At 41.4% G+C, this 26218-nt stretch overlaps 4 protein-coding genes across 12 annotated transcripts; all 4 read right to left on the bottom strand.

The window, feature by feature from the left end:
- Positions 1 to 1353: 1353 nt before the first annotated feature.
- Positions 1354 to 4992, bottom strand: LOC104415114 (transcription termination factor MTERF9, chloroplastic). 6 transcript variants are annotated; one of them, XR_005545730.1, is made up of 4 exons: positions 3582 to 4992; positions 3183 to 3295; positions 2748 to 2959; positions 1354 to 1602 (listed from the first exon to the last, which is right to left on the bottom strand). XR_005545730.1 is itself a non-coding variant. In XM_039300498.1 (2 exons), the coding sequence occupies exon 1, from the start codon at positions 4754 to 4756 to the stop codon at positions 3629 to 3631; it is 1128 nt and encodes a 375-aa protein (XP_039156432.1). In that variant the 5' UTR covers positions 4757 to 4992; the 3' UTR covers positions 1354 to 1602; positions 3618 to 3628. The 6 variants fall into 6 exon arrangements, 1 of the variants encoding a protein (XP_039156432.1); XR_005545729.1 differs by having other exon boundaries at positions 3618 to 4992; XR_005545728.1 differs by having other exon boundaries at positions 3183 to 4992.
- Positions 4993 to 9373: 4381 nt separating this feature from the next.
- Positions 9374 to 11056, bottom strand: LOC120285858. The gene has a single exon (XM_039300496.1). It carries the CDS (start codon positions 10863 to 10865, stop codon positions 9720 to 9722), a length of 1146 nt encoding a protein of 381 aa, XP_039156430.1. The 5' UTR covers positions 10866 to 11056; the 3' UTR covers positions 9374 to 9719.
- A 3894-nt stretch (positions 11057 to 14950) lies between these two features.
- On the bottom strand, positions 14951 to 17437 carry LOC104417503 (transcription termination factor MTERF9, chloroplastic). Of its 3 annotated transcripts, none has more exons than XR_005545726.1 (2): positions 15507 to 17436; positions 14951 to 15437 (listed from the first exon to the last, which is right to left on the bottom strand). XR_005545726.1 is itself a non-coding variant. In XM_010028766.3 (2 exons), the coding sequence occupies exon 1, from the start codon at positions 17229 to 17231 to the stop codon at positions 16098 to 16100; it is 1134 nt and encodes a 377-aa protein (XP_010027068.2). In that variant the 5' UTR covers positions 17232 to 17437; the 3' UTR covers positions 14951 to 15437; positions 16051 to 16097. The 3 variants fall into 3 exon arrangements, 1 of the variants encoding a protein (XP_010027068.2); XR_005545727.1 differs by having other exon boundaries at positions 14951 to 15417; XM_010028766.3 differs by having other exon boundaries at positions 16051 to 17437.
- A 5820-nt stretch (positions 17438 to 23257) lies between these two features.
- Positions 23258 to 25912, bottom strand: LOC104415107. Of its 2 annotated transcripts, none has more exons than XM_010026347.3 (2): positions 24630 to 25912; positions 23258 to 24077 (listed from the first exon to the last, which is right to left on the bottom strand). In XM_010026347.3, the coding sequence occupies exon 1, from the start codon at positions 25839 to 25841 to the stop codon at positions 24699 to 24701; it is 1143 nt and encodes a 380-aa protein (XP_010024649.2). In that variant the 5' UTR covers positions 25842 to 25912; the 3' UTR covers positions 23258 to 24077; positions 24630 to 24698. The 2 variants fall into 2 exon arrangements, with proteins under 2 accessions (XP_010024649.2, XP_039154957.1); XM_039299023.1 differs by having other exon boundaries at positions 23258 to 23961.
- Positions 25913 to 26218: the final 306 nt, after the last annotated feature.

Below are 26218 nucleotides of genomic sequence, written 5' to 3'. Positions count from 1 at the left end.
AATCTCACTCCAGAGAAAGATATCAAGAAAAAATCTTCAGTACTTTCCTATCGAGTTTGTGCCCGCAAACTTGAATCCATGGTTTCCTTGGAGTTCAATAAATGGGGCCCGTTTGGTTCGGTATTTAGAATGAGCTTTGGGACTCTAAAGTCTCTTGGCCAAATACTAACGCGTTTGGTTTGTACTTTTGCTCAACTTTGGGAAAATACAATTATATCTTCAAAGGACTCTAAAGACCTTTAGTCCAAAACAGATCCCAAGATACTTTGGGAAGATGCATTTTCAAAATGCAAGTCTTAACCTTAGTTATTGTTCATCTTCTTCAAAGACCGCTGCATAGAAAAGCCGATTAGACGACTACCGGCCAAGGTTGCTTGCGCCGGCAATCGCCGCCTAAGGGTCGTGCGATCGAAGCGACTAATGGCCTAAATCGCACGACCCTAGGCAATGATCGCCAGGGTCCAGCTAGCCCAGGTGACAGCCGCCTAACATCACGTGAATAGGCGTCGCCCGCTTGGGTTTGGCTGTTGCCTAGGGTTGCCCGAGGTCACGCGACAATTGCCTAGGTCAGGTGACCTCGCCAGAGGTGGGCGAACCTCAGGCAACGGCATCCAACGGCCAGATCTAGTGGTTCAATAGCCAAATCTGGCCGTCCGGCAACCACATCTGGCCGGACTTCAAAAAAAAAAATTTTTTTGTTTTTTTTAATTTAATAAAAGTCTTTTACAAATACAATTTTTATTAAATAGTATTTTGCCCTAAGTTGTTTCTCAATACACTTTAGAATTACAATTCACTAAACCCTATTTACATTTCGAAAAACTCCATTCACCCAAAAGGTATTTGCATTTTTACAAAAACATTCCCTCAAAGTCGAACCAAACGCAACCGAGAAGGAGTCCATAGGACGCAACCCTAATGGCCTACGACCTCTGATTAGTAAGTCTTCTTTGACCACAATGGCACATAATTTGTTGATAGATGCAAGTAGTGTCGATACATCCTTGTCGATACATCCTAGTAATGTTAAAGATGCACCCATTGCTTCTTTATAAAGCATGATAGCTTTAGCATAAAGCCAATGGAAATCATACAAGTCCTTCTCTTGTGGTATTCTCCATTTTTTTACTAAAAAAGCAAAGGTGAGTATGGTTCAAATTGGGCTAGTCCAACACCTAACCCCAGATCAATTCACCTAATATTGGCTCCCAATTTTTTAGACCGGATACCAACCCTATTAAGCCTGAGACCAATGATTGGATTGACTATGGACCTAGTTTGATTCTAGGGGTCAACCTAGGAACAATTAATTCTTTTTTTCTTTTTTTTAATTTTTCTAAACATACAAACGTATTCTTTCAAATTACATATCCATCGATAATGCGATATTACGCAATCAAACTATAAATATCGATACATAACAAACATAAATCTAAGATAAGATAATAATAAAAATCATCACTTGCAAAAAATGACAAATCGTAGAAGACAAACACATGAAATAAAAAAAGACAACATAAGTTAAAATACGTAACATAAACCATAAATTATGCAACTTCATATCTTGCTCGTCATGAAAAGATTGCTTCAACTTCATAACACCTAAAAACAAAACAAACAACACGTAAATTAATATTTAACAATAGTTTTTAATAGCGCAATCGATAAAATATCTCACCACTTATATTCATTCCACTTCAATATGCAAACTCTATTTATCGATGGTAATCTCCTTGGTAAGACAAGCAATAAAACAAAGGCGAGCGACGCAAGTGAACAAAGCCGGCTACAAAAAGCAAAGACAAAGAGGGTTTCTATCTCTTTTGGTCAAACGAGAGTTTCTACTTTACATAGCAAAAGAAAGACAACAAAGTCACCTAGGGCTTGGTTTGAACTAGGTCTTGGTTTGAACTAGGGTTGGTCCAATCCCCACCCTAAAATCTCAAAACCGATGACCAATTCGAACAATGCAAGGTTCAAGGGTCCTAGAATTAGGACCGACCTTGTCTCCTTGGGAACTGGACCAAGACCGGCTGAGTTGGGCTGATCCAAGGTTGATCCTGGACCACTGCTCACCTCTTTGATGACAACATTGGTCTCTACGACAAGACATCCTTTGGTTATGGACGTTCCAATTGCTACAACAGGGGACAAGTCTGGTCAGACACCTTCCACTTTCAAGACGGTAGGAGATCACGTCTTTGGTTGCAACCTAGACAACTACAACAAGTGTCGTGATAAAAATAACTACGTAGTCAGGATATTTAGCTTGGGCTTTAGGCAGGGAGAAATCTATAAGTAAATATGTCAATGAATTGTAAAGGCGGACTCCTCTATTCAAGTGATTTAAAAAAGAGCATTTTCCAGCATACTCTTTTCCTCACATGCACACTCTTTATTCTTTGCATTCCTGAGAAAACAAGAAGCGGACCTGCCCGCCTCTGAATCTAATTTTTGTTCATCATCTTATAACGAAAACAGCGAGCAGGAAAGCTTTCACCAGTTTGCAGTTTCGTATAATGCCCATTTCCTACTTTAGCTTTATATAGAGCTATATCCCACAAAATATATTCTGCAAAACAGCAATTATCTTGAACCATTTGCTTTCTTGGGTAGCATCGTCCATCCTTATGATGTGAGTGCAGTAAGGAGAAATATTAAAAAAATGAAACTCTGATAAGAATTTTTCCATGAAGAGCAGAGAGCGGAGAGCAATGAGGCTGCTCTCCGGGTTCTCATCAATGTACCTGAAAAGCGGTGATGACTTTGGCCAGATCATAGTAGGAAAAGCCAAGAGAGCACATAATTGAATTTGGGCAAAAGGTTTCCTCGCAGGATTGGCCACAATCACCTGAGGAAGTGTCCCTAATGATCTGTGAGATCTGGTATCGATTGAAGGCCATTGTTCGTGAACAAGTGAATGACCAAGTCTAGTCTCGCGGTCTTGAAGTTGGCACAGCTGGACACAAACGCCACTGATTCAGCAGACAACCCACAGAAACTCAATAAATAAGAGACCATGAAAAGGGTTGGTTCGTGGTGGTGGCACTGGAGATTAATCTTAGCGCGAGAAGTGAAAATGGTGGGCAGTGAAGCAGGGTTTGCCACAGCAAACTTCCAATCTATCTTTGCTGTACAACCATTATGCAGAACATCAAGGCACTATCAAGTCAAATTTTAACCTGTCACTCTGAAGATTGCTGTGTATCAGAAGATTGAGACTTCCAAGCATTCATGGCTATGGTTTCCTCGTTCCTTTTGGCACTTTCCCAAAGCTTCTCAATTTGGAAAAATTCTGAGCAGATAAAGAATTAACCAGCATACATGAGCAACTTAACTTTCTTACCTTATTAAGCCTACAATCAGGGATCATCTAGGCCATGCTTTCATATGAACATTTAACCTCAAGGCAAGGTATACAGAAAGCCTAAGAATAAAGAGCCAACTTAAAGGGAGAATGTGAAACAATGGACATTTTCCATGATTTCAAAAGATATGGCAGGCATTCTCCATCGATACACTACACAGTTCAAAAGAATCAGCAGTCAAAAGTTGAGACGCAAAATAAACAGAATGACAACCTTAAATGAAAGAGGGACAAACGAATTATGTGGTACCGTGTGCCATTTCATGGAACCAGTGCCCCCATCGCCATATGCTTCTTCTCCCGATACATATCCAGCAATTCTGGAGCTACCCCTATATGAGGGGTCACGAACTTCACCAGGCAATCTTTATCAGAAATCGTCAACAGGGTAGTCAAGCCAAACTTCGTCTTCATCAAACCATGCGACGACAAATGTTTAAAAACCAAACATCGAGGACGAATCCGTTTTTCTAAGCTCAGTGACATCAAGGTAGGATGTTGCAGAAGAAATGAAGATTCAAACCCCATTTCATTCACAAAAAATCCCATCACTGCCATTATTTTTTCCTCGGATATCGTCATGCACCGAGGACACTTCACAAAAGCACTCATGGCATCATCTTTAGACCAACCCCACCTGCTATAAGCATCCAATTTCCTCTCCCACATCGATTCGCTCATCCCCAAGACCGCTAACATAGCCACAGCGAACTTTGCCGCAGAAGGATCATCAAAGCCCATCCCCTTAATTTTCTCCACAATTTTCTCGAGGTGATCGTACCAATTCATCAACGTCCTAAAATGACACTTAACTAACCACATAATGCTTGATTCACGCACTCCATTATCTCTCAAAATCTTGACAACACGATCAACTGTAGCCTCGAAACCATGTAACAATATTCTTGGACTGCGTCTAATAGCTGTAACTGCGCTCTTATCGCACCCAAGAAAGTCCCGCAGCCTACCGAAAGTGGGGATGAGGCGCTTCTCTAAGCTCCTAGTCAATAAGTAGGGAGCAGCGGTGATCATTGGCGCCAGGTCAGAGCCGGAAAAGCCGACAGAGCGTAGATACTTCAATTTGGGCAAGAGGGTCCTCTCAGGCCTCGCCAGAATCAGCGGAGGGCACTTCCTAATGATACCCGAGATCTGGGATTGAGAGAAACCATGGCTCTTGAAGACGTTAACGACCGCGTCGGGTCTCGCCGAGGTTTCGAAGGTGACGCGGTTGGAAACGAACAGCGCCGATTCCGGGGACAACCCACATGAATTCACAAGATAAGAGAACGCGAAAGAGGGTCGATTCGGGGTGGCGGTGGAGATTAATCTGAGGGTGGTGGGCAAGAACAGCGGGCGGCGTAGTAGGGTTTTAGAGAGCGAACTGAACATGGGACTTACACTGAGACAACGGTAGGTACAGCCACAATCAAGATCACGTTCGATTCGACTGACCTCTATTCTTCTTCTTCCTTCTCTCCCTCGCAGAATCACCTTCGTTGGAGAGAGAACTTCCCGTTCCCGTCACGAACGATCAAGACCAGAGCTTCCTGAATACAGAAAGAGAAACGATGAACAGCAGAATTAAGCTTACCGGGTAGAGGGTCCCTTTTACAGCATATGGTAAAATTTCACCCCTGCTGAGGAAATTTATAATCCATACAAGTGTAATTCACAACAAATAAGCAAATTTTTTAGGATAATTTTTAGAATAGTAAAAAGTTATGAACGGAAATATGATGTACCCAAGTGAAAAGAAGAAATATTTTGCCAATCCAAAAGCTTATTCATGAATTTGGTTTGCTCAAAAAAAAAAAAAAAAAAAAAAAAAGAATTTGGTTTATCATTTATATGGAAATTAACCATTGTGAGCCAAGCCAGAAGAGACTTCAAAGCGGATATGTAATTATCGCAAATTGCTAAACTAATATAAGGATTTTACTAGCGAGTAGATCTAAAATATTTGTCATATACCCAAATAAAAAAAAGTTTGTAATTTGCACCATCTCTTTTTGAGATTTTGTGAGATTACTGTTAGTTATTCTAAAAGTTTAAGTTATTTAATAAAAGTACAGTTTAGTATTTAATTATTTTATAACTCTTTCTCACACTTAATATGATTTTTTTTTACCTGGTATTAAGTATAGATATATTTAATTGGGGAGGCAAATGAAATCTAGAAACATTTACACTTAGGAATTCATGCTCTTATATCATGCGAGATTTTGTGGAACATCATCAATTGTTCTAAATCTTAAATAAGATTAACAATTATCCTAAAATACTAGCTAACAAAGTCATGAACTCCATTTCAGTGGTTTTAATTGTCCACATTCATAGCACTGGGGGTGTGCGACTAACAGGTTCTACTTGAGAACCACATCGGCCCACTTAAAAAATAGGATTGAGAATCGATTCACAAAATTTAAAATTGGTTTGAATCGGTCCGATTCCTATATTTCGAGTGAACATTCACTCGAGAACCGAATTGACCGAATCTGTTTAGGAACCAGTTTTGTAAGCCAAAATGTTCAAAATCTTATCTTTTTTTTCCCTGATCTCTAATCTTAGAACTGTGCTTTTTCCTCTTGCATGGCGCTCCTCCTTCATTGTTCCTCTTCTTCGCTTACTTCCCTCCCTTGCTGGCTCATGGTCGCACCATCCATCACCATCTCCCTCTCACTCTATTTTATCTCATCAATGAAGAAGACCAGCCCTATCTGTGTTTCATGTTAGCCGAGGTTCCTTGTCCGGTGCCTTACTCTAATATTGTTTCGCTCTCTCTCTTGGAGTTTCCATTGAATGTCATGAGTTGCTCTTTCTTGTGCTCGTCGCTGTTTTGTTTTTTTCGATTCGTGAGTTTGATGTTTTTCGGTTTGGACAAGAGGTGGAATTAGATGGCAAAGAGGAGTTTGACTTGCAATGCCTTGTTCGGTCTCGGTGTGCCCGACCTCATCGTCATTGCGGGCATCACTGAGCTAGTGTTTGGGCCCAAGAAGTTGTCGGAAGTCAGGAAGAGATATTCCTACGGAAGCACAAAGAAAACAAACTTGATTGGCATTGTACCTGAGTAAATTAGTTTGCGAAGTCATAGATAGACAAATAAAACTATTTAACATGGTGAAAGTTCACGAATTTCCTTGGTTTTTCTAGACCTTTCTTTCGGATTGAGGCTGGTTCTTCTCTTTTTTTTGGGGAGTGTTTTCCAAGCTGGATTTCTTGTCAGATTGGATGCAAGTTTGCCTCTTTTTAGGATGTTTGGCTGATATGAAGGTGGATAGGTGCTGAGAAATCATTTTTTTTTTTTTTTTTGTCTTGTGGAATTCTTGGCAGATGTTTTTTCGGAGACTAAGCGTGATTGATTCTTCGGAAGCACAGTAATGGGTCTTTTTTGCCATGCTGTTCTTTATCTTAGAGTCCTTTTTTACTATTATGATTATTAATCTAGCCGGTGGGTTAGATCAGATATGTCTATCGTTGTTTAGATGGATCTTGCCGTTGATGTTACTACTTTTGTTGTTGATGGCACTGGATTTGGAATTAATCGTCTGGGGTTGACGTACTCAAGGTACATTCAGTTTTATGGGTTGACTTGTTTCTGGGGTGATTAGCTTTCTCTCGATAGATCTGATCAAGCAGTTCTGCTTATGAAATTTGATTGTGTCCCTTTGTGGGCTTTTGCAAAATCGGTTGGCATTGTACCTGAGTAGACTAGTTAGCGAAGCCATAGATAGACAAATGAAACCACTTAACACATTAAAGCATGGACCTAGAAGACGGTTCAGTGGAAACGAAGTAAACCCTAGAACCGGACCCAAAAAATAGAATAGGTTCCAAAACAGGGTTCAATGTAAACAGGATAGGATACATGATTCAGAAAAAGAGAATCGGTTACAATATGATCGGGTACAGGGTCCAGTTTTGGAACCTACCCACCCTGGACCCTGATCACCCCTACATAGCACCTCCATGGCACGTTATAATTGTGACACATGAGAGAGATATTGACATAAAGCAATTAAATTTCATCCCCCAAAAAAATCAAGACTAGTATAAACTTTGAAAAAGTGGATTTCATCTTAAATCTGGATCATTAACGAATGTTCTCTACTTCTAGAGTGCATTGATAAGAGAGTAAAACAATGTATCTCGCACATGTGTGCATGAGCTACTGCATTTATTATTACCTCAGTGAAGTTTATTAGGAGGTCAAAAGGATTAGCAAAACGGGGGATTCTTGTATAATCCATTCTAAAGCACATATCTAATCTCTAGTAGCATTTCTCACTTAATTTCTCATTACCACCAAGCCTCATGAAGCCTATAGTTCTAGTATCAAGCTCAGCCCCACAAACCAAATTGACATCACTCTCTTTCTTAAGAATCTCACTCTGAAAGAAAGATATCAGAGAATCTCTAGTATTTATCAATCTAATTTGTGTCCACCAACTTGAATCCACAGTTTCCTTACAGTTCAATGGATAGGAAGGAGTCCACAGGACACCACACTAACAGCCTACGGCCTCTAATTAGTAAGTGTAATCTTGGCTGTGCTTTAACCACCTTGTCAATTGGCACATGTCTATATGCTCCAAATTTGTTGATGGATGCGGGTAGTGTTGATTTATGGCAGTAATGTTAAGGATGCATCCGTTACTTCTATATAAGGCAAGACAGGTTTAGCATAAAGTCGGTGGAAATCATGCAAATTCCTTTTCTTGTGGGGTTCCCCTTCGTCTTTGGAGCTTTGTGAAGACGACATTCGGCTCTACAGCAAGATGTACCTTGGATATGGACGTTCAAATTGCTACACCAGGGGATAAGTCGGGTCAGACCCCTTTCACCTTAAGGACGGTAGGAGATACCGTGTTTGGTTGCGGCCTAGACAACTACAACATGTATTGGGATCAAAATAATCACGTAACCAGATTATTTAGATTGGGTTTTGGGCAGCTAGTTATCCATATGTAATATGTCCATGAAATGAAAAGGCAGAAGCCTGCATATAAGTGATTCAAAAAGGAGAATTTTTTCATTACCCTTTTCCTCACATGCACACTTTATATTCTTTGCGTTCTAGAGAAAACATGAATTGGACCTCCCGGCCTTCGAATCTAATTCCTATTCATCATCTCATGACGCAGTCAGCGAGCAGTAAAGCTTTCACTAATTCGCATAATGCCCATTTCCTGCTTACTCTAGCTAAAGTAAAGAGCTCTGTTCTACAAAATTCATCCTGCAGAATACCAATTATCTTGAACCATTCGCTCTTTTGGGCAGTATCGTCCATCCCTATTATGTGAGTGCAGCATGGAGAACTACGAAAAAAATGAAACTCTTGATAAGAATTGTTCCATGAAGAGCGGAGGGTAGAGAGCGATGAGGCCCTTCTCAAGCTCTCATCAACATACCTGAAGAGCAGTGATGACTTTGGCCACGTTATAGTGGGAAAAGCCGAGAGAGCACGAATAGTTGAATTTGGACAAGAGGGTCGGACTGGCCACAATCAGCTGAGGAAAAGTCCCCGGTGATAGTGAGATCTGGGATTGATAGAAGGCCATTGTTCATGAAGAACTGAATGACCAAGTTGGGTCATTGCAGTCTTTAAGTTGACACGGTTGAACACGAACACCAGAGACTCAGGAGACAACCCACACAAACTCACGAATAAGAGGCCGTGAAAGAAGGTTGATTCAAGGTGGTGGTGCTGGAGATTAATCTAAGTGCTGGAGGCAAAAATTGTGGGTGGTGAAGCAGGGTTTGCCAGAGCCAACTTCTAATCTATCTTTGCTGTACAACCATTAAGCAGAACATCAATGCACATCACAATCAAAATATCTTTGCTGTACAACCATTAAGCAGAACATCAATGCACACCACAGTCACAATAGTTGTAACAAAGAACCCAAATTTTAACCTGTCACTCTGAAGATTGCTGCGTATCAGAAGAGTCAGACTTCCAAGCTATGGTTTCCATGTTCTTTTCGGCACTTTCCACAAGCTTCTCAATTTGAAAAACTTTGCTCAAATAAAGATGAACCAGCAGCATACATGAGCAACTTAACTTTTTGATGTTATCAAGCCAACAATCAAGGATCATATAGGCCGTGCTTTCAAATGAACAATATACCTTAAGGCAAGGTATCCAGGAAGCCTACGAATAAGGAACCAACTTGGAGGGAGAATATGAAACAATAGACATTCTCCACGATTTCACAAAATATGGTAGGTGTTCTCTATCAATAAACCATACAGCTCAAAAGAATCAGCAGCCAAAACTTGAGGCGCAGAATAAACAGAATGACAACCTTAAGCGAAAGAGGGGCAAACGAATCATTTGGCACTGTGTGCTATTTCATGGAACCAGTGTCCCCATCGCCATATGCTTCTTCTCCTGATATATATCCAGTAATTCCGGAGCTTCCCCGATATGAGAGGTCACAAACTTTGCCAGGAAATGTTCATCAGACATCGACAACAGGGTGGTAAAGGCAACTTTTTTCTTCATCAAACCATTTGACAGCAGATGTTTAAAAACCAAACATCGAGGACGAATCCGTTTCTCTAAGCTCAGCGGGATCAACCTAGGATGTTGCATAAGATATGAAGATTCAAGCCCCATTTCATTCACAAAAAATCCCATCACTGCTGTTATTTTTTCCTCGGACATCGTCATGCACCGAGGACAATTCACAAAAGCACTCATGGCATCATCTCTAGACCAACCCCACCTGCCATAAGCATTGAATTTCCTCTCCCACACCAATTTGCTCATCCCCATGACCGCTAACATAGCCACAGCGAAATTTGCCGCAGAAGGATCATCAAAGCCCATCCTCTTGGTTTTCTCCACAATTTCCTCGAGTTGATCGTACCAATTTATCATCCTCCTAGAATGACACTGAACTAACCACACAATGCTTGATTCACGCACTCCATTATCTCTCAAAACCTTGACGAAAGGATCGACTGTAGTCTCGAAACCTTTCACCAATATTCTCGGACTGCGTCTAATCGCTGCAACCGCATTCTTATCGGACCTAAGAAAGTCCCGAAGCCTACCGAAATTGGGGATGAGGTGCTTCTCTAAGCTCCTAGTCAATAAGTAAGGAAAACCAGTGATCAGATTCGCCAGGTCAGAGCCGGAAAAGCCGACGGAGCGCAGATACTTCAATTTGGGCAAGAGGGTCTTCTCAGGACTCGCCAAAAGCAGCCGAGGCCCCCTCCCAACGATATTCGAAATCTGGGATTGAGAGAAACCATGGTTCTTGAAGACGTCAATGACCGCGTCGGGCCTCGCCGAGGTTTCGAACGCGACGCGGTTGGAATTGGAAATGGACAACGCCAATTCCGGAGACAACCCACATGAGTTCACGAGATAAGACACTGCGAAAGAGGGTCGACTCGAGCCGGCGGCGGCGGCGGCGGCGGAGCTTAATCTAAGAGCGGCGTTCAAGAACAACGGGCGCCGTAGCAGGGTTTTAGAGAGCGAAATGAACATGGGAGTTGGACTTACACGGAGACAATGGCGGGTACAAACCACAATCGAGATCACGTTCGATGCGACTGACTTCTCTTCTTCCTTCTCTCCCTCGCAGATTCACCTTCGTTGAAGAGAGAACTTCCGGTGAGGAACGACCAAAGACTTCAGAGCTTCCTGAAGAGAGAGAAAAGACAACGAATAATAATAAAATCACGCTAACCAAGTAAAGGACACCGGATCCTCGAGTGTCAAAAGTTGGCACAAATTCACCACTTGACTGCCACAAGTTGCGAAAGTGATATTTAAGTATCAAAATTGAAGTAAAATCGATTATTTAAGTGTTAATTCAGCAAAAATCCAATCAAAACGTTGACGTGTCGATTTTCCGACAAAGTATGTCTTAAACGGTGTTGTTTTGGTGCTGACGTGATAAAAAATTAATATAAAAATTAATTAAATTAAATTTAAAATTTATTTATTTAAAATGTTTATAAAAAATACAAATATTAAAAAATTAAAAAAATTAAAAAGTTTTTTAAAAAATGGAGGCAGTTGAGGGCTGAGCCCTAAGCCACCGCCGACAAAGGCAATCGCCGGTGGGCGGCGGCCCTTGGCTCGGCCGAGCGAGGGCCGTCGACCCTCGCCGATCTAGGTAAGGGGCTGCGAGCTTCGCCTCAGATCGGGGCAGGGCTCACGGGCCCTCACCACCGGCCTCGGTCCTTCCCCCCTCCGTCACTGGCCCTTGTTGGGCACGGCTATGGGCTCAGCCCTTAGCTGCCTCCCATTTTTCTTTTTTTTCTTCTTTTTAATTTTTTTTTAAAAATTTTAAATATTTTAAAATTTTGTATTTGTATTTTTAAATGCTTTAAATAAATTTAGTTTAAAATTAAATTAAATTAATTTTTATATTAATTTGTTACCACGTTAGCACCAAAACAACTTCATTTTTGTATTGTTTGGCGATGTCAACGTGCAAAACGACATCGTTTTACACTTACTTCGCCGGAAATTGCACACATCAGAATTTTGGCCAAATTGACATTTAAGAGGTTGGGACACCTAGGGTACCAAAACTTGGCACGGAGAGATACTTAAGTACCGATACTTTGGAAAGATATACTTAAGTGCTAAAATCGAAATAAAATGGATTATTTAAGTGTCACTCCAGCCAAATTGCTGACGTGGCAATTTTACGCGATGTGAGTGCAAAACGACGTCGTTTTGCATGCGACATGGCGAGAAAATGCAAAAAAAGACGTCTTTTTGTATTTGCTGTGTAAATAATTATTGTAAAAATTAATTAAATTAAATTAAAACTTAAATTTATTTAAAATATTCTAAAAAACTTTTTATAAAAAGGGCGGGGGAGACCGAAAGAGGCGGGCGAGGGCCGAGGGGAAGGGCCGGCAACGGAGGGGGAGGGTCGGCCCCTCACCGCCGATCGGCCAGGGCCGGCCGACCCTCCCCCTTCGTCGTCGCTCTTCTGGTGGCAAGGGCTCGGCCCTCAACCGCCTCCTTGGCCCCCTTTTTAAAATTTCAAGTTTTTTTATTTTTAGAATATTTTAAATAAATATAAGTTTAAATTTAATTTAATTAATTTTTATATTAATTATTTACACATTTTTTTTTTTAGAATATTTTAGTTGGTAGTTTAATTTTTGTTTTGCGGACGACGTCGTTTCGGGTTATTTTGAGCCGAGTCGGCCCTCGGCGAGCCATATAAGCAAGTAAAAATAATAAAATATTACCACGTAGGATTTCCAATAAGATTTGCCGAAGGTGGCACTTAAGTGTCCCACTTTTTAAAGAAAGTGACACTTAAATATATATTTTTCAAAGTTTTGGCACTTAAGTGTTCTTTCGTGCCAAGTTTTGGCATGAGTTGTACTTCAGCCGACATTTAAGTGATCTTTATTCCGATTTTGGTACTTAAGTGTTACTTTCGTAACTTATTAAGTGTCACTTTGTGTCAACTTTTGATACTTGAAGCGCACTTTTGCCCCAAGTAAAGGGTCCCGTCTCCAGCATGTGGAAACTTTCACTGCTGCTAAGGAAATTCATAGTTCGTATAAAGATAAATTCACAACAAGTAAGAATCTCTTAAGAAATTTTGGGATTTATAAAAAGTTACGAAACCAATATATGATGTACTCAGTTGAGGTGAGCACGGTTCCAAGTTTTGGAATGAAAAATTGTGTAAACCTATCGAATTCTAAGTTTTAAGGTGTGTAAAGTAAGTTCTAAATTTTAAAAATTGGAAAACTGTTTCGATGGATATGTTATACATTTTAGATAGGTGAAACATGGAACTTGAAATCTAGAATAATTTTTTGTGTTGTTCTTAGTCTAAGCCTTTGCGCAATCTTGTGATATTCCATAACATTCAATGATAAGTGTATAATTCAGAACCAATTACTAAGGCTTTACTTTGTTAATATTTAATATTATCCATGTGTCTAAATATAAGTTGTGATTAATGGATTGTAATAGTGAGTGGTAGTCATTAATAATAATAATTCATTGTAATCGTTCAATTAATAATACTGGCAGAACCTATGTAGAAGCTACAATCCATCCTAGAACTTATGACAAGATAGATTACACATTCCAAGGTATGTAGGTAGGTTTTAGATGAAACCGCTCACCCCTAGTACATAGATGGAAAATATATATATTTTGCGATTACAAAAACTAATTCATGAATTTGGTTGATCATTTATAGTACAGGAATTAGCAGTCACGAGCCAAATAAGAAGAGATTCCAAAATAAATATATAATAATCACAAATCACTAAATTAATATGAAGATTTTACTAGCAAGTAGATCTAAAGTGCTTGTGACATACCTAGATAAAAAAGTTTGTTATTTGTATGGTCTCTCTCGTGTGTATGATTAACGATTATCCTAAAAACATTTGTTGACAAAGTCGTGATATGAAACTTTGTTTAGTGTTTTTAATTGAAGTCCACATTCATAGCACCTCAATACCAACATTATAATTGTGACGTTTTTGCACAAAGAGAAATGGATATGATTCAGAGTTAAAACTAATCTTGATTTTTTATTTTTTATTTTTGGCAATTGTGAGAAAGCAGATTGCATGTGAAATATGGATTATTAACGAATCTTCTCTACTTCTAGAATGCATTAACTAGAGATTAATTCAATGTAACTATCACATGTGTGCATGACCCATTGCATATATTGTTTTCTCAGCGTATTTTATTAGGGGTGAGAAAGGATTAGCAACATGGGGGAATTCTTGTATGATCCATTCCCAAGTGCATAATGCATATCTATCTCTAGTGGCTTCTTTTCACTTTATTTCTCATTACCACCCTATGGTTCCGGTATTAAGCTCATCGACGTAAACCGATTTGACATCCCTCTCTATCTTAAAAATCTCATTCTAGAAGAAAGATACCAAAGAATCTCCGAAATTTCCCAATCGAGTTTGTGTCTGCCAACTCAAATCCACGGTTTCGTCGGAGTTCAATGGATAGGAAGGAGTCCACAAAATGGAACCCTAATGGCCTGCGGCCTCTCATTGGTAGATGTAATCTTTACTATTCTTTAACCACCTTCTCAGTCGGTACATGCCCATATGCTGTGAATTTATTGATGGATGCGGGTAAAGTTGATATATGGTAGTAATGTCGAGAATGAACCCGTTGCTTCTATGTAAGGCAAGACAGCTTTAGCACAAAGTTGAATGAAAATCATACGAGTCCTTCCCTTGTGACGGTCTAAGCTATGTGGAGACGACATTCATCTCTGCAATAAGATGTACCTTGGATATGGACGTAGAATTTCTACGGCGGGGGACAAGTTGAGTTGGACCCCTTTACCTGGAAATATCATGTTTGGTTGCGGCCTAGACAACCACATGTATTGGGGGAGGAGCGAACAAATTAATTACGTAGCCGGGATATTTAGCTTGGGCTTGGGGTTAGCGAGTTACCTATATGTAGTATGTCGATGAAATGAAAAGACAGAATCCTCTATATAAGTGATTCAAAAAAGAGAAGTTTCCATTAGACTCTTTTCGTCACACGCACACTCTTTATTATTCGCTTTCTAGAGAAAACAAGAGGTGGACCTGTTGGCCTCCGAATCTAATTCTATTCATAATCTCCTGAAGAAGACAGCGAGCAGTAAAGCTCTCACCAATTCGCATAATGCCCATTTCCTACCTACTCTAGCTCATATAAAGGGCTCTGTTCTACAAAATACATTCAGCAAAATAGCAATTATCTTGACCCATTTGCTCTTTTGGGTAGTATCGTTCCTCCTTATGATGCGAGTGCAGCATGGAGAGAGATGAGGCCTTCTCCAAGCTCTCATCAACAACCCTGAAAAAGCAGTGAAGACTTTGGCAAGGTTATAGTGGGAGAAGCCGAGAGAGCACAAATAATTGAATTTGGACAAGAGGGCCCTCCCAGGACTGGCCACAAATCAGCTGAGGAAGTGTCCCTAATGATCTGTGAAATCTGGGAACGATAGAAGGCCATAAGTGAATGATCAAGTTGGGCCTCGCGGTCTTGAAGTTGACACGGTTGGACACAAACACTGCAGATTCAGGATACAACCTACATGAACTCGTGAAATAAGAGACCATGAAAGAGGGTTGATTCGAAGTGGTGGCGCTGGAGATTAACCTGAGTGTGGGAGGCAAAAATGGTGGGCGGTGAAGCAGGGTTTGCCAGAGCAAACTTACAATCTATCTTTGATGTGCAACCACAATGCAGAACATCAATGCACATTACAGTCACAATAGTTGTGACAGAGCACCCAAATTTTAACCTGTCACTCAGAAGATTGCTGTGTATCAGAAGATTCAGACTTCCAAGCATTTGAAGCTATGGTTTCCTCATTCTTTTTGGCGCTTTCCACAAGCTTCTCAATTTGGAATAACTTTGCGCAAATAAAGAATGAACCAGCATACATGAGCAACTTAACTTCTTGATCTTATTAATTCAATAATCAAGGATCATATAGGCCATGCTTTCAAATGAACGTTAAACGTCAAGGCAAGGTATCCAGGAAGCCTGCGAATAAGAAACCAACTTAAAGGGAGAATATGAAACCATGGACATTCTCCACGATTTCACAAAATATGGTAGGCGTTCTCTATCAATACACCGTAAAGTTCAAAAGAATCAGCAGCCAAAAGTTGAGACGCGGAATGAACAGAATGATAACCTTAAATGAAAGAGGGACAGGTGAATTATTTGGTACCCTGTGCTATTTCATGGAACCACTGTCCCCATCGCCATATGCTTCTTCTCCCTATATATATCCAGCAATTCCGGAACTTCCCCAATATGAGGGGTCAGGAACTTCACTAAGAAATCTTCATCAGAAACTGTCAACAGGGTAGTCAATCCAATCTTCGTCTTCATCAAACCATGCGACGACAGATGTTTAAAAACCAAACCTCGAGGACGAATCCGTTTTTCTAAGCTCATCGAAATCAACCTAGGATGTTGCAGAAGAAAAGAAGATTCAAACCCCAATTCATTGACAAAAAATCCCATCACTGCCATTATTTTTTCCTCGGACATCGTCATGCACCGAGGACACTTCACAAAAGCACTCATGGCATCATCTCTAGACCAACCCCACCTGCCGTAAGCATCGAATTTCCTCTCCCACTTCGATTCACTCATCGCCATGACCGCCAACATAGCCACAGGGAACTTTGCCGCGGAAGGATCATCAAAGCCCATCCTCTTGGTTTTCTCCACAGTTCCCTCGAGGCGATCATACCAATGTATCATCGTCCTAGAATGACACTTAACTAACCACATAATGCTTGATTCACGCACTCCATGATCTCTCAAAATCTTGACGAAAGGATCAACTGTAGCCTCGAAACCTTTGAACAATATTTTCGGACTGCGTCCAATAGCTGCAACGGCATTCTTATCGGACCCAAGAAAGTCCCGAAGCCTACCGAAATTGGGGATGAGGTGCTTCTCTAAGCTCCTAGTCAATAAGTAGGGAGAAGCAGAGATCAGATTCGCCAGGTCAGAGACGGAAAACCCGACAGAGCTCAGATACTTCAATTTGGGCAAAAGGGTCCTCTCAGGATTCGCCAAAAGCAGGTGAGGCCCCTTCCCAATCAAACGCGAAATCTGGGATTGAGAGAAACCATGGCTCTTCAAGACGTTAACGACCGCGTCGGGTCTCGCCGAGGTTCGGAATACGACGCGGTTGAAAACGGACGACGCCGATTCCGGAGACAACCCACATGAATTGACGAGATAAGACACCGTGAAAGAGGGCCGACTCGGGGCGGCGGCGGCGGTGGAGATTAATCTGAGGGTGGCGGGCAAGAACAGCGGGCGCCGAAGTAGGGTTTTAGAGAGCGAACTGAACATGGGAGTTGGACTGATACAACGGCGACTACGATCACAATCAAGATCCCGTTCGATTCGACCGACCTCTCTTCTTCTTCTTCTTCTTCTTCTTCTTCCTTGTCTCCCTCGCAGAAAGAAGTTCCAGTCACGAACAATCAAACGACTCCAGAGCTTGAAAGCAGAGAAAACGAAGAGGAGTAAAATTACGGTGACCGCGTAAAGGATACCTTCTACAGCATATGGAAATTTTCACCCCTGCCGAGGAAATTTAGAGCGCGTTTGGTAACGATTACATTAGGAGCGATTACGATAAAACCGATTCTTTTTTATTCTGTTAGGAACGATTCTCAGTAAAAACACGTGTTTGGTAAGCGTTCGAAATTTTTATTCTGGAATAGAATTGCGTTTGAGTGCAGTATTAATTGATTACTTCCAAATTAATTTCTTTTGATTTTTAAATAAATTTTAAATAATTTCTTTTGATTTTTAAATAAATTTTAAATAATTTCTTTACTTTTTTCTTTTTTTTTTTCCTTTTCTTTTCTTTTTTTCTTTTTCTTTTTCTTTTTTTCCCATTTTTCCTATTCTTCTTCTTCTTCATTTGGCCGGTCGCCGGGGGCCAGCGGCCAGCGAGGCCGGCGACGCTCACCGAGCGCCGCCGCCCTCGGCGAGGTCGGCCTTCGTCGGCCGAGCCTCGGCCGCCAAGGGCGAGGCTCGCCCGGCCACGCCTGAGGCTCGGCCTCGCCCGGATGGGCGAGGCCGAGCCTCGCCGTGGCCAGCCGGCCTCGCCCGGCCTCGGCGGGCCCGGCTTGGCCACCGGCGGGCCGAGCGAGCCTCGCCGATGGCCGGCGAGCCTCACCCGGCACCGGGCGAGGCTCGCCCGGCCCACCGGCGAGGCTCGACCTCGCCCGACCCGGCGAGGCTCGCTGGCCACCCGGCGAGGCTTGCCCGGCCCCGTCGGTGGCCGGGTTGGCCTCGCCGGTCTTGGCGAGGCCGGCTGCCACCGGCGGGCCGGCCTCGCTCGCCAGATCTGCGAGGCCGAGCCTCGCCATCCGGCGAGCCGAGCCTCGCCGTGGGCGGGCTTGCCTCCCGGCGAGCTCGCCGGACCTCGCCCCCGGCTTTGGCGAGCCTCCGGCGGCGGACGGCGGCGGCCGGCGGGCGGCGGCGGACGGCGGCGGACGGCGGCGGCGATGGCGAATGGCAACCGAGATGATAAAAGAGAACAACAAGGTTTTACCGTTTTGATTCTTTTTTCGATTCTCTTCCAAGAATCAAATTTTTAGATTCTCAAACCTTGTCCGAAACTTTCGGAACAAATTTGTTCCCAGGAACAAAAATTTTACCAAACGCGTTTCTCGTCCCAAGCGATTAAGGAACAAAAAATCGAAATTATTCTTGTTGGGCAAGTTGCCAAGCAGAGCCTTACAATCCATATACAGATAATTCACAACAAATATGAAACTTTTTTATATAAAAAAATTGAATTTATGAAAAAGTTACAAACCGACATATGATGTACAAAAATGAAATGAAAATATTTAATTCATGAATTTGGTTCATCATTTATAGCACGATACGAATATTAGCAATTGAGGACCAAATGAAATTAATATGAGGATTTTACTGATAAGTAGACGTAGAGTACTTGTCAGTTGTCACGGACTCGGATAGAGAAAGGTTGGTATTTACACTGTGTCCCTCGTGAGTATGATTAACGACTATCTTGAAAACACTCGCAAACAAAGCCGCGAGTATTGGGCTCTACCCATCCATGGGCAGCCGCACTGATATTGATTCTCCTCTGCTTCGATGCAATCGAGAGTTCGAATCCTGTTGTGCTAGCGATTTAAGTAGGGGCTCTGACGATGGGTTACTGAGTTAATTTCTCCTGAGATATAGTCGCTATTAGACTTCCATCGCGAAGTGAGACCCCGAATCGGCATAAGTTGACAAGTGCATGCTCCGGTAGATCATAAGTCACTAAAAAATAAAAAGCCGTGAGTGTTTTTAATTAAAGTCCACATTAATAGCAACTCAATAGCACATTATAGGTGTGATGTTTTTGCAGGGAGGGATATGGACATGAAGTAATAAATTGCATATCTTCTGAATATGATGAAAAAATTTAAGTTTAGTTTAACTTTGAAAGAGCAAATTTCATTTTAAATTCGAATCGTTAGCTAATTTTCTCTACTTCTAGAGTGCATTAATGAAGGGTTGTTTAACAATCGGCATTTGCCCAAATAGGCACTCTTTCCACATGAAAAGGGGAAGTTGAGGAGTTCAATTTATCACATTCTTTAGGGACGTGTGATGGAACCTTTATGGTGCATTTGACAACTTACCAAATAGTATTTAACATATTTTTTTTGTTCCCAATAATAGATTTGTAATAGAAATTCATTTGGTAAATATTTTGTTTTGAGAAATAAATTTGTTCCCTGGAATAGATTTGGAATAGAATCAAGAAATAAAAGATTTTTTTTTTTTTTTGTTTCCAAGAACAATTACAGAATCAAGTTAACCCAAAATTATTATTTCTCTTTTCTCTTCTTCTTTTTTTCTTGTTCTTCTTCCTTCTCCCTTCTTCTTCAATTGCCGCCACCGTTAACTACCGTCAGTCACCGGCAACCTGTTAGGCAAGGTCTGGCACCTCATTGGAGGCTCTCTCAACCATCGGCAGACCTCGCATGGTCAAGTGAGGCTCGACTGAGCCATGGCTATGTGCTAGACTTAGCCCAGATCTAGCGATGCCAAGCTCACCCAGCCGCCACCAAGCGAGACTTGGCCGACAAGGTGCGGCAACCGACCTCACGATGGCTTAGTGAGGTCGAGCCACATCGATGGCTGGATGAGCTTAGCATCGCTAGACTTGGGCTAGGTTGGCGTTGGCGAGGTGCGGCCTTGCCAAGGGTTGATGACACTTCGGCAAGGTTGCCAGCCCTCGTTTGATCGATCGCTAGTCATCCTAAGGCTCACCATTGGTCAAAGCTTAAAGAAGATGAGAAAAAAAGAAAAAAAAAAGTAATTAAATTATTTTAAAAATTAAAAGAAAATGGTTTGAACTAGAAATTTTGAGGAATGTATCAAACGCAATTCTATTATGAGAATAGAAATTTTGGGTAGTCACCAAATACCTTCAAAAGCTTTGAAATTGTTCTCGGAGACAAAATAAAAAAAGAATAATTTATGATAAAAAATTATTATCAAGAATAAAATGGTTACCAAATGCATCATAATTATCTCACTTGAAAACTTCTCATTGGCCAGCTTTTCACAAGGATATCATCCCCTTTGGACTGACATTTATATTTTACATTTTACTTATTTTGTTAAAAACTTGAGATATACGCATTTTGATTTTTGATTTTTAATATAAAATGCTCGAAACACTTAGAAATGGTCTTATATTAACATGTAGTTTCTTTGATATATATATATATAAGGTATAATGTTGATATTATTTATAATTTTGACGAGAAAATTAAGAAGCTTCTTTTGACTTTTCAGAAGTAGAAACTAAGGGTGTGCATGGTCCGAGTGGGCGGTTCCTAACCTAGAACCGGAAACCGCCGGCTAAGGACCGATTCCAAATTTTTGGAACCGAGAACCACTCATTAGTTGCATGGATCCACTCGAGAACCGGACTGCCGGTCTAGTTCGGTTCCTGGGTGGATCAATGGAACCGATCTCACCAATAATAATATCATTTTCCAAATCCTGTCGTGAGTACTTTTCATATCGAATAATATTTTTCTTTAAATTGAATCGGCTTAATTAAGGGTATCATTTTTCTTTATTTTATTGGAAAACACTACCAAAGAAGTGAACTATGTTTTGTTTTTTTTCATGTTTTTGAATCATTTCAGTTGAAATTTAAAATATTCTTTAAGCTCAAGGTTCTGGACGATTGTCATATGTAGATCGTCTTTTCCTTTATCCCTTAATAATACTCAATCTCTTACAACCTTTACTTTACTAAATTCTTTTTATAGAAACAATTCCACCGAAACTTCACATTTTCTTGAATATAATGTCCTATGTAAGTCCCGAAAACATCCTTTGCATGAACCATTTGTTGAGTTGCTGAAAAGCAACTTACACACTATACTCAATTCTTATAAAAACATGGAAACCATGGGAGGAGATAGAGCCATAAAATTTAGGTTTGCTAATTAGTAATTTAGAAATTTATTTTAATATTAAAAATTAATATATTATTATAATATAATCCGTCCGGTCCAGGTGGGCAGATCCACCCATGGAACTGGGAACCAGACCGGTACCCACCGGTTCCCTCAAGAACCACCGGTTTCGGGCAGTTCCGGTTCGGTTTCAAGCAATCCAGGCGGGTCCCAGTTCTTTTGCACACCCCTAGTAGAAATAAGTTATAAGTCTTCACACCAAAGGTTTGACCTGAAAATGCAACATGCATCATGTCGAAGTGAGAAATACTGGAAAACGATGCATTATATAGGAAATGCCTTCTCGAGCAATTAATAAGTAAGACTTCCATCAAAGTAAGAATGATGCATGGCTCTCAACCTATGCTCTAATCTTTTCCAAAGACAAATGACATCTCAATGAACGCAATTATAAGTAGATTAGATGATTTGCAAGCTAAGAGAACCCCATGATCATGCATATGATCCAAAAGGAGCCTAATATTCATAAAATGAGAAATTCTTCCATGAGAATGTTGTTATGGTTCTCAACCCTTACTATAATCTTTCCCAAAGACTAATAACATCTAAATGAACACAATTATAAGTAAATTAGATGATTTGCAAGCTCAGAAAACCCCACAATCAAGCATATAGCCCAAAAGAAGCCAAACAATCTCAGAATGGCAAATTCTTCCATTAGAATGATGTTATATCTCTCAACCTCTGCTCTGATCTTTCCCAATGACTAGCACCATCAAAATGAACACAATTATATGTAAATTAGATAATTTGCAAGCTAGGAGAACCCCATGATCATGCATATGAACCAAAAGGAGTCTTAACATTCTTGAAAGGTGAAGTTTTTTCATTAGAATGATGTTGTAACTCTCAATCTTTGCTCTAATCTTTCCCAAGGACTAATACCATCTAAAATGAACACGATTATAAGTAAATTAGATGATTTGCAAGCTAGGAAACCCCACGATCTTGCATATAACCCAAAAGGAGCCTGACATTCTTAAAGTGGGCAGTTCTTCCATAAGAATGATACCATGAGTCTCAACCTTTGCTCTAGTCTTTCCCAAGGACTAATGCCATCCAAATGAACATAATTATAAGTAAAATAGATGATTTGGAAGCTAGGAAAACCACATGATCAAGCACATGATGCAAACGAAGCCAAACAATCTTAGAACGAGAAGAAAATCCAGTAGAATGATGTTATGGCTCTCAATCTTTGCTCTAATCTTTCCCAAAAACTAATGGCATCTAAATGAACACAATTATAAGTAAATTAGATGGTTTGCATATGATCCCAAAAAAAAAGCTAAACAATCTTAGAATAGGAAGTCCTTCCATTAGAATGATGTTATGTCTCTCATTTTTTACTCTAATAATTCCCCATGATTAATACGCTCTAAATGAACACATCCATAAGAAAATTAGATAATTTGCAAGATGAGCATGCCCCGTCATCAAGCATATGATCCAAAAGGAGCCTAACATTCTTAAAATGAAAACTTCTTACATAAGATTGTTCATCACAACTCATTTTTCATGATTCAATCACAAACAGCATCAATAGACTGATAATTATGTGCACATGCTGATATCGAGCGATAAAAAGCTTTGTATCGTTCTAATATCAAGTCTTGGGAGATGCTATTGAACGCGCTGATATGAAATTACCAACTCTTACTTGAGTGACTTATTTTATTTATCAACTTCTGTTAAATGATAGGTTGATGGTGTGACCACTGTTGTCGCCTGATCAAGTAAAGCAACCGTCTCCGCCGTCAACATTGACTATATCTGCGAAATAGACTCAGGAGAACGATGAAACAAAATGGATCAACTGGACATGTAATTGCGTTTGTTATGTAGCAGCCGCAACGACCATCGTCTCAATTCATGCCGCCTCATCCCAACTCCAGCAAGAAAAACTAAAACTCGATTTTCAGTTTCAATTCATTCTTATAAGCTTTGTCAAAATACCACCTTTTAATTTCTAATAGCCTTGGCGAGCCATAGAAAAGGAAAATATTCGAAGGTACATGGTTGAGAAGCCAATGAACCAACATTATCTGCACAAGCTTGAACGATGGCCAGGAAAATCAGGTCCGTCGCAAGATGGACAAATCAGTTGGCAACTTACAGCACAGCGCTTCTCCTCTTTTAGCATCTCCCACAAAGACAAGCGCACATCCAAAAGCATTAATGCTGGTAACACCGATCGGTCCATCGCATCATCAAACACATCTGTGTTTTGACAGGAGTTTGAGATATAAGGATTGAACCATAGCAAATGAAGTCCCACTTGAGGAAGCTTTCGGTTGAGAAGATCAAGAAACCCGCCACCTCAAGTGTCTTTCTGACTCTGCAGCAGCTAACATGATTCGATCTTCAAGAGACGCAATCACAAAACAGGACGTGCTTAGCAGTGCCAGCCAGTACTAATATAGTCTGAAAGCTCCAAAGAATCCAGGTGATCCTTCTATCAACTGCTCAGCAGATAATTCAGACACTTTCTACAATGCAAGTTCTGGCAGCTTAACAATGGAAAAGAGGAAACATTCCCTACAGTTCTGGCAAGATAGATGAATGTGAATCAGTTGGGGCATTTCCACCATTTTCTCCTCCAGTCCGTAGCATCCAGCACACTTGCATCATGCAAATTCAAGTTGAAAAAACTTCTGGCCTCCTATGATACAACATCATAGCGAAACCAACATCGGTATTTCAGAAACCTCATGTATTCCTAAAATTGTATTTTAAGACTCCATAATCATGAGGGACAAGTAACTTCAGATCAGGATCAGGGAAGTATGCGACACAGCAACATAGTAATGCAGACTTTCAAAAAGTCAGAACATCAGAAATTCAATGGACTAGTATGCGCAGCGACATCCTCATTAAAAGATGCTGCAGATCACTTTGTTTCAGTACAAAAAACAAGTTCCCACTCATCGATTTAAGAGATGCCGTCAGGCACCGATCACTTCTGTTTCACTTCATTAAAATGCAGGCACAATTAAGAATTTCCTCCATCGAAAACTGATTAGATATGGGCTATCCCTCAAATAAGTGAACTCAAAAATAAAAATGCATCAGGGGAAACAAGCTAATAGGAGAGAATCCAAATCAGCGAGCTAGCAACTTAAATTGAATGCAGAGAGAAGGAAAAACAAGACACATCCCTGCTACACCTCAAGCTGCCATCTTTAGTATCCAAAGGGCTTTCACAAAGGAGTACCTTTCCATCGGATTCATGATCATCGGAATCATCTGGTTTCACAAAGTACTCGTAGTTAGGATCGTAGAACTAGGACGCATACGTGAGACCCATCTTCTCATTATACAGATCCAACAACTCAGGTGCTCGCCCCAAATTAGCAGTCACAATCTTCTCCAGGAACAACTTCTCAGGAACACCAAGGAATCCATTCAAGCTACGCGTTGTCCTGATCAAACCTTTGGACAGCAGAACACGAAACACCCAACACCGAGGAACGATTCGCTTCTGCAAGCTCAACATCATCATCGTCGGACGCCGCGCCATATATAAAGGGTCGAGCCCCATCTCGTTCACGAAGACGTCCATCACCGCCGCGATTTTACTCTCCGACATCGTCATACACCCCGGATTTCTCTTAAAAGCCAAGACAACGTCCTCCTCGGACCAACCCCAATTGCCGAAAGCGTCGACCTTCCTCCTCCACGTCGACTCGTTCATCCCCCGGACCACCTGCAAAGCCAGGAGGAAATTCGTCCGCAGAGGATCGAAACCCATCGCCTTCACCCGACTCACCGCGTCCTCGAACCTCACGTTCGACCTCAAGGAGAAGGCGCCCGGCAGGGACAGGACCGACCACCTAATCTTCGCTTCGGGCACTCCGCAATCCCGTAGAATCCCAATGCTGGGAACCAGCAGCACTTTCGGGTCGTGATACAGAATCCTCGGGCTCCTCTTGATGGACCTCACGGCCTTCGCCTCGGACTGCAGCAGCCCGCTCAGGTACTCGAAAGTGGGCATCAAATGACAGCCCAAGCTCCTGGTCAGGACCCCCGGGACCGCGACCACGAGCCTGACCAGGTCTCGACCCGAGATGCCTCGGGAGCACAAGAACTCGAGCTTCGCGGAGAGGTTGTCGGGCCTCGAGATGAGCATCCTGGGGTACCTCCTGACGACGGACGAGACTTGGGTCGGCGACAGGCCTCGGTTCCGGAAGACCTCAAGGACGGAATCCGGCCGCGACGGGGCCGCGAACTGGACGGCCTTGGCGGCGGCGAGGGCGGATTCCGGGGACAGCCCGCAGGAGCCGACGAGGTAGGAGACCGTGAAGGAGTGCGCCTTCTTGGAGGAGGTCGAGGCCGGTCTGAGCAGCAGGCGGAGGGCTCGAGCTTGCTGAGGAGGAAGGGAAGAAGCCCCGAGACGAAGGAGGGCTCTGCGAGCGAGGCCGAGCATGGGGCTTGAAGCCGGCGACCGACGGCGGGGACGAGGACGAGGACGAGGAAGAGGACGATTTTGCTGTTTCGGCGGATTGACCCCCCGCTCGAGATAAGCAGCCCTTAAATTTAAGTTAAATATGAATTTGTCATTTTTAAAATTTTAATTTATTTGAGGATTAATACCATAAAAAACTATTTTTACCAAAAAAAAAAAAATACCATAAAAAACTCAAATTAATATACTTATTATAAATTTATCTCTAATTAATTTTTTGACTATGAAAACTTTCAAACTGATACATTTATAATAAATTTATTTGAAATTAATTTTTTAACTACAAAAAACATCAAACTTGTATATTTGTAATAAATTTATCCTCCTTTAATTTTTAC

Source organism: Eucalyptus grandis, chromosome 8 (genome assembly GCF_016545825.1).
Source record: "Eucalyptus grandis isolate ANBG69807.140 chromosome 8, ASM1654582v1, whole genome shotgun sequence".
Classification (NCBI taxonomy): Eukaryota; Viridiplantae; Streptophyta; class Magnoliopsida; order Myrtales; family Myrtaceae; genus Eucalyptus; species Eucalyptus grandis.
This window is presented reverse-complemented; position numbering and strand designations above follow the sequence as displayed.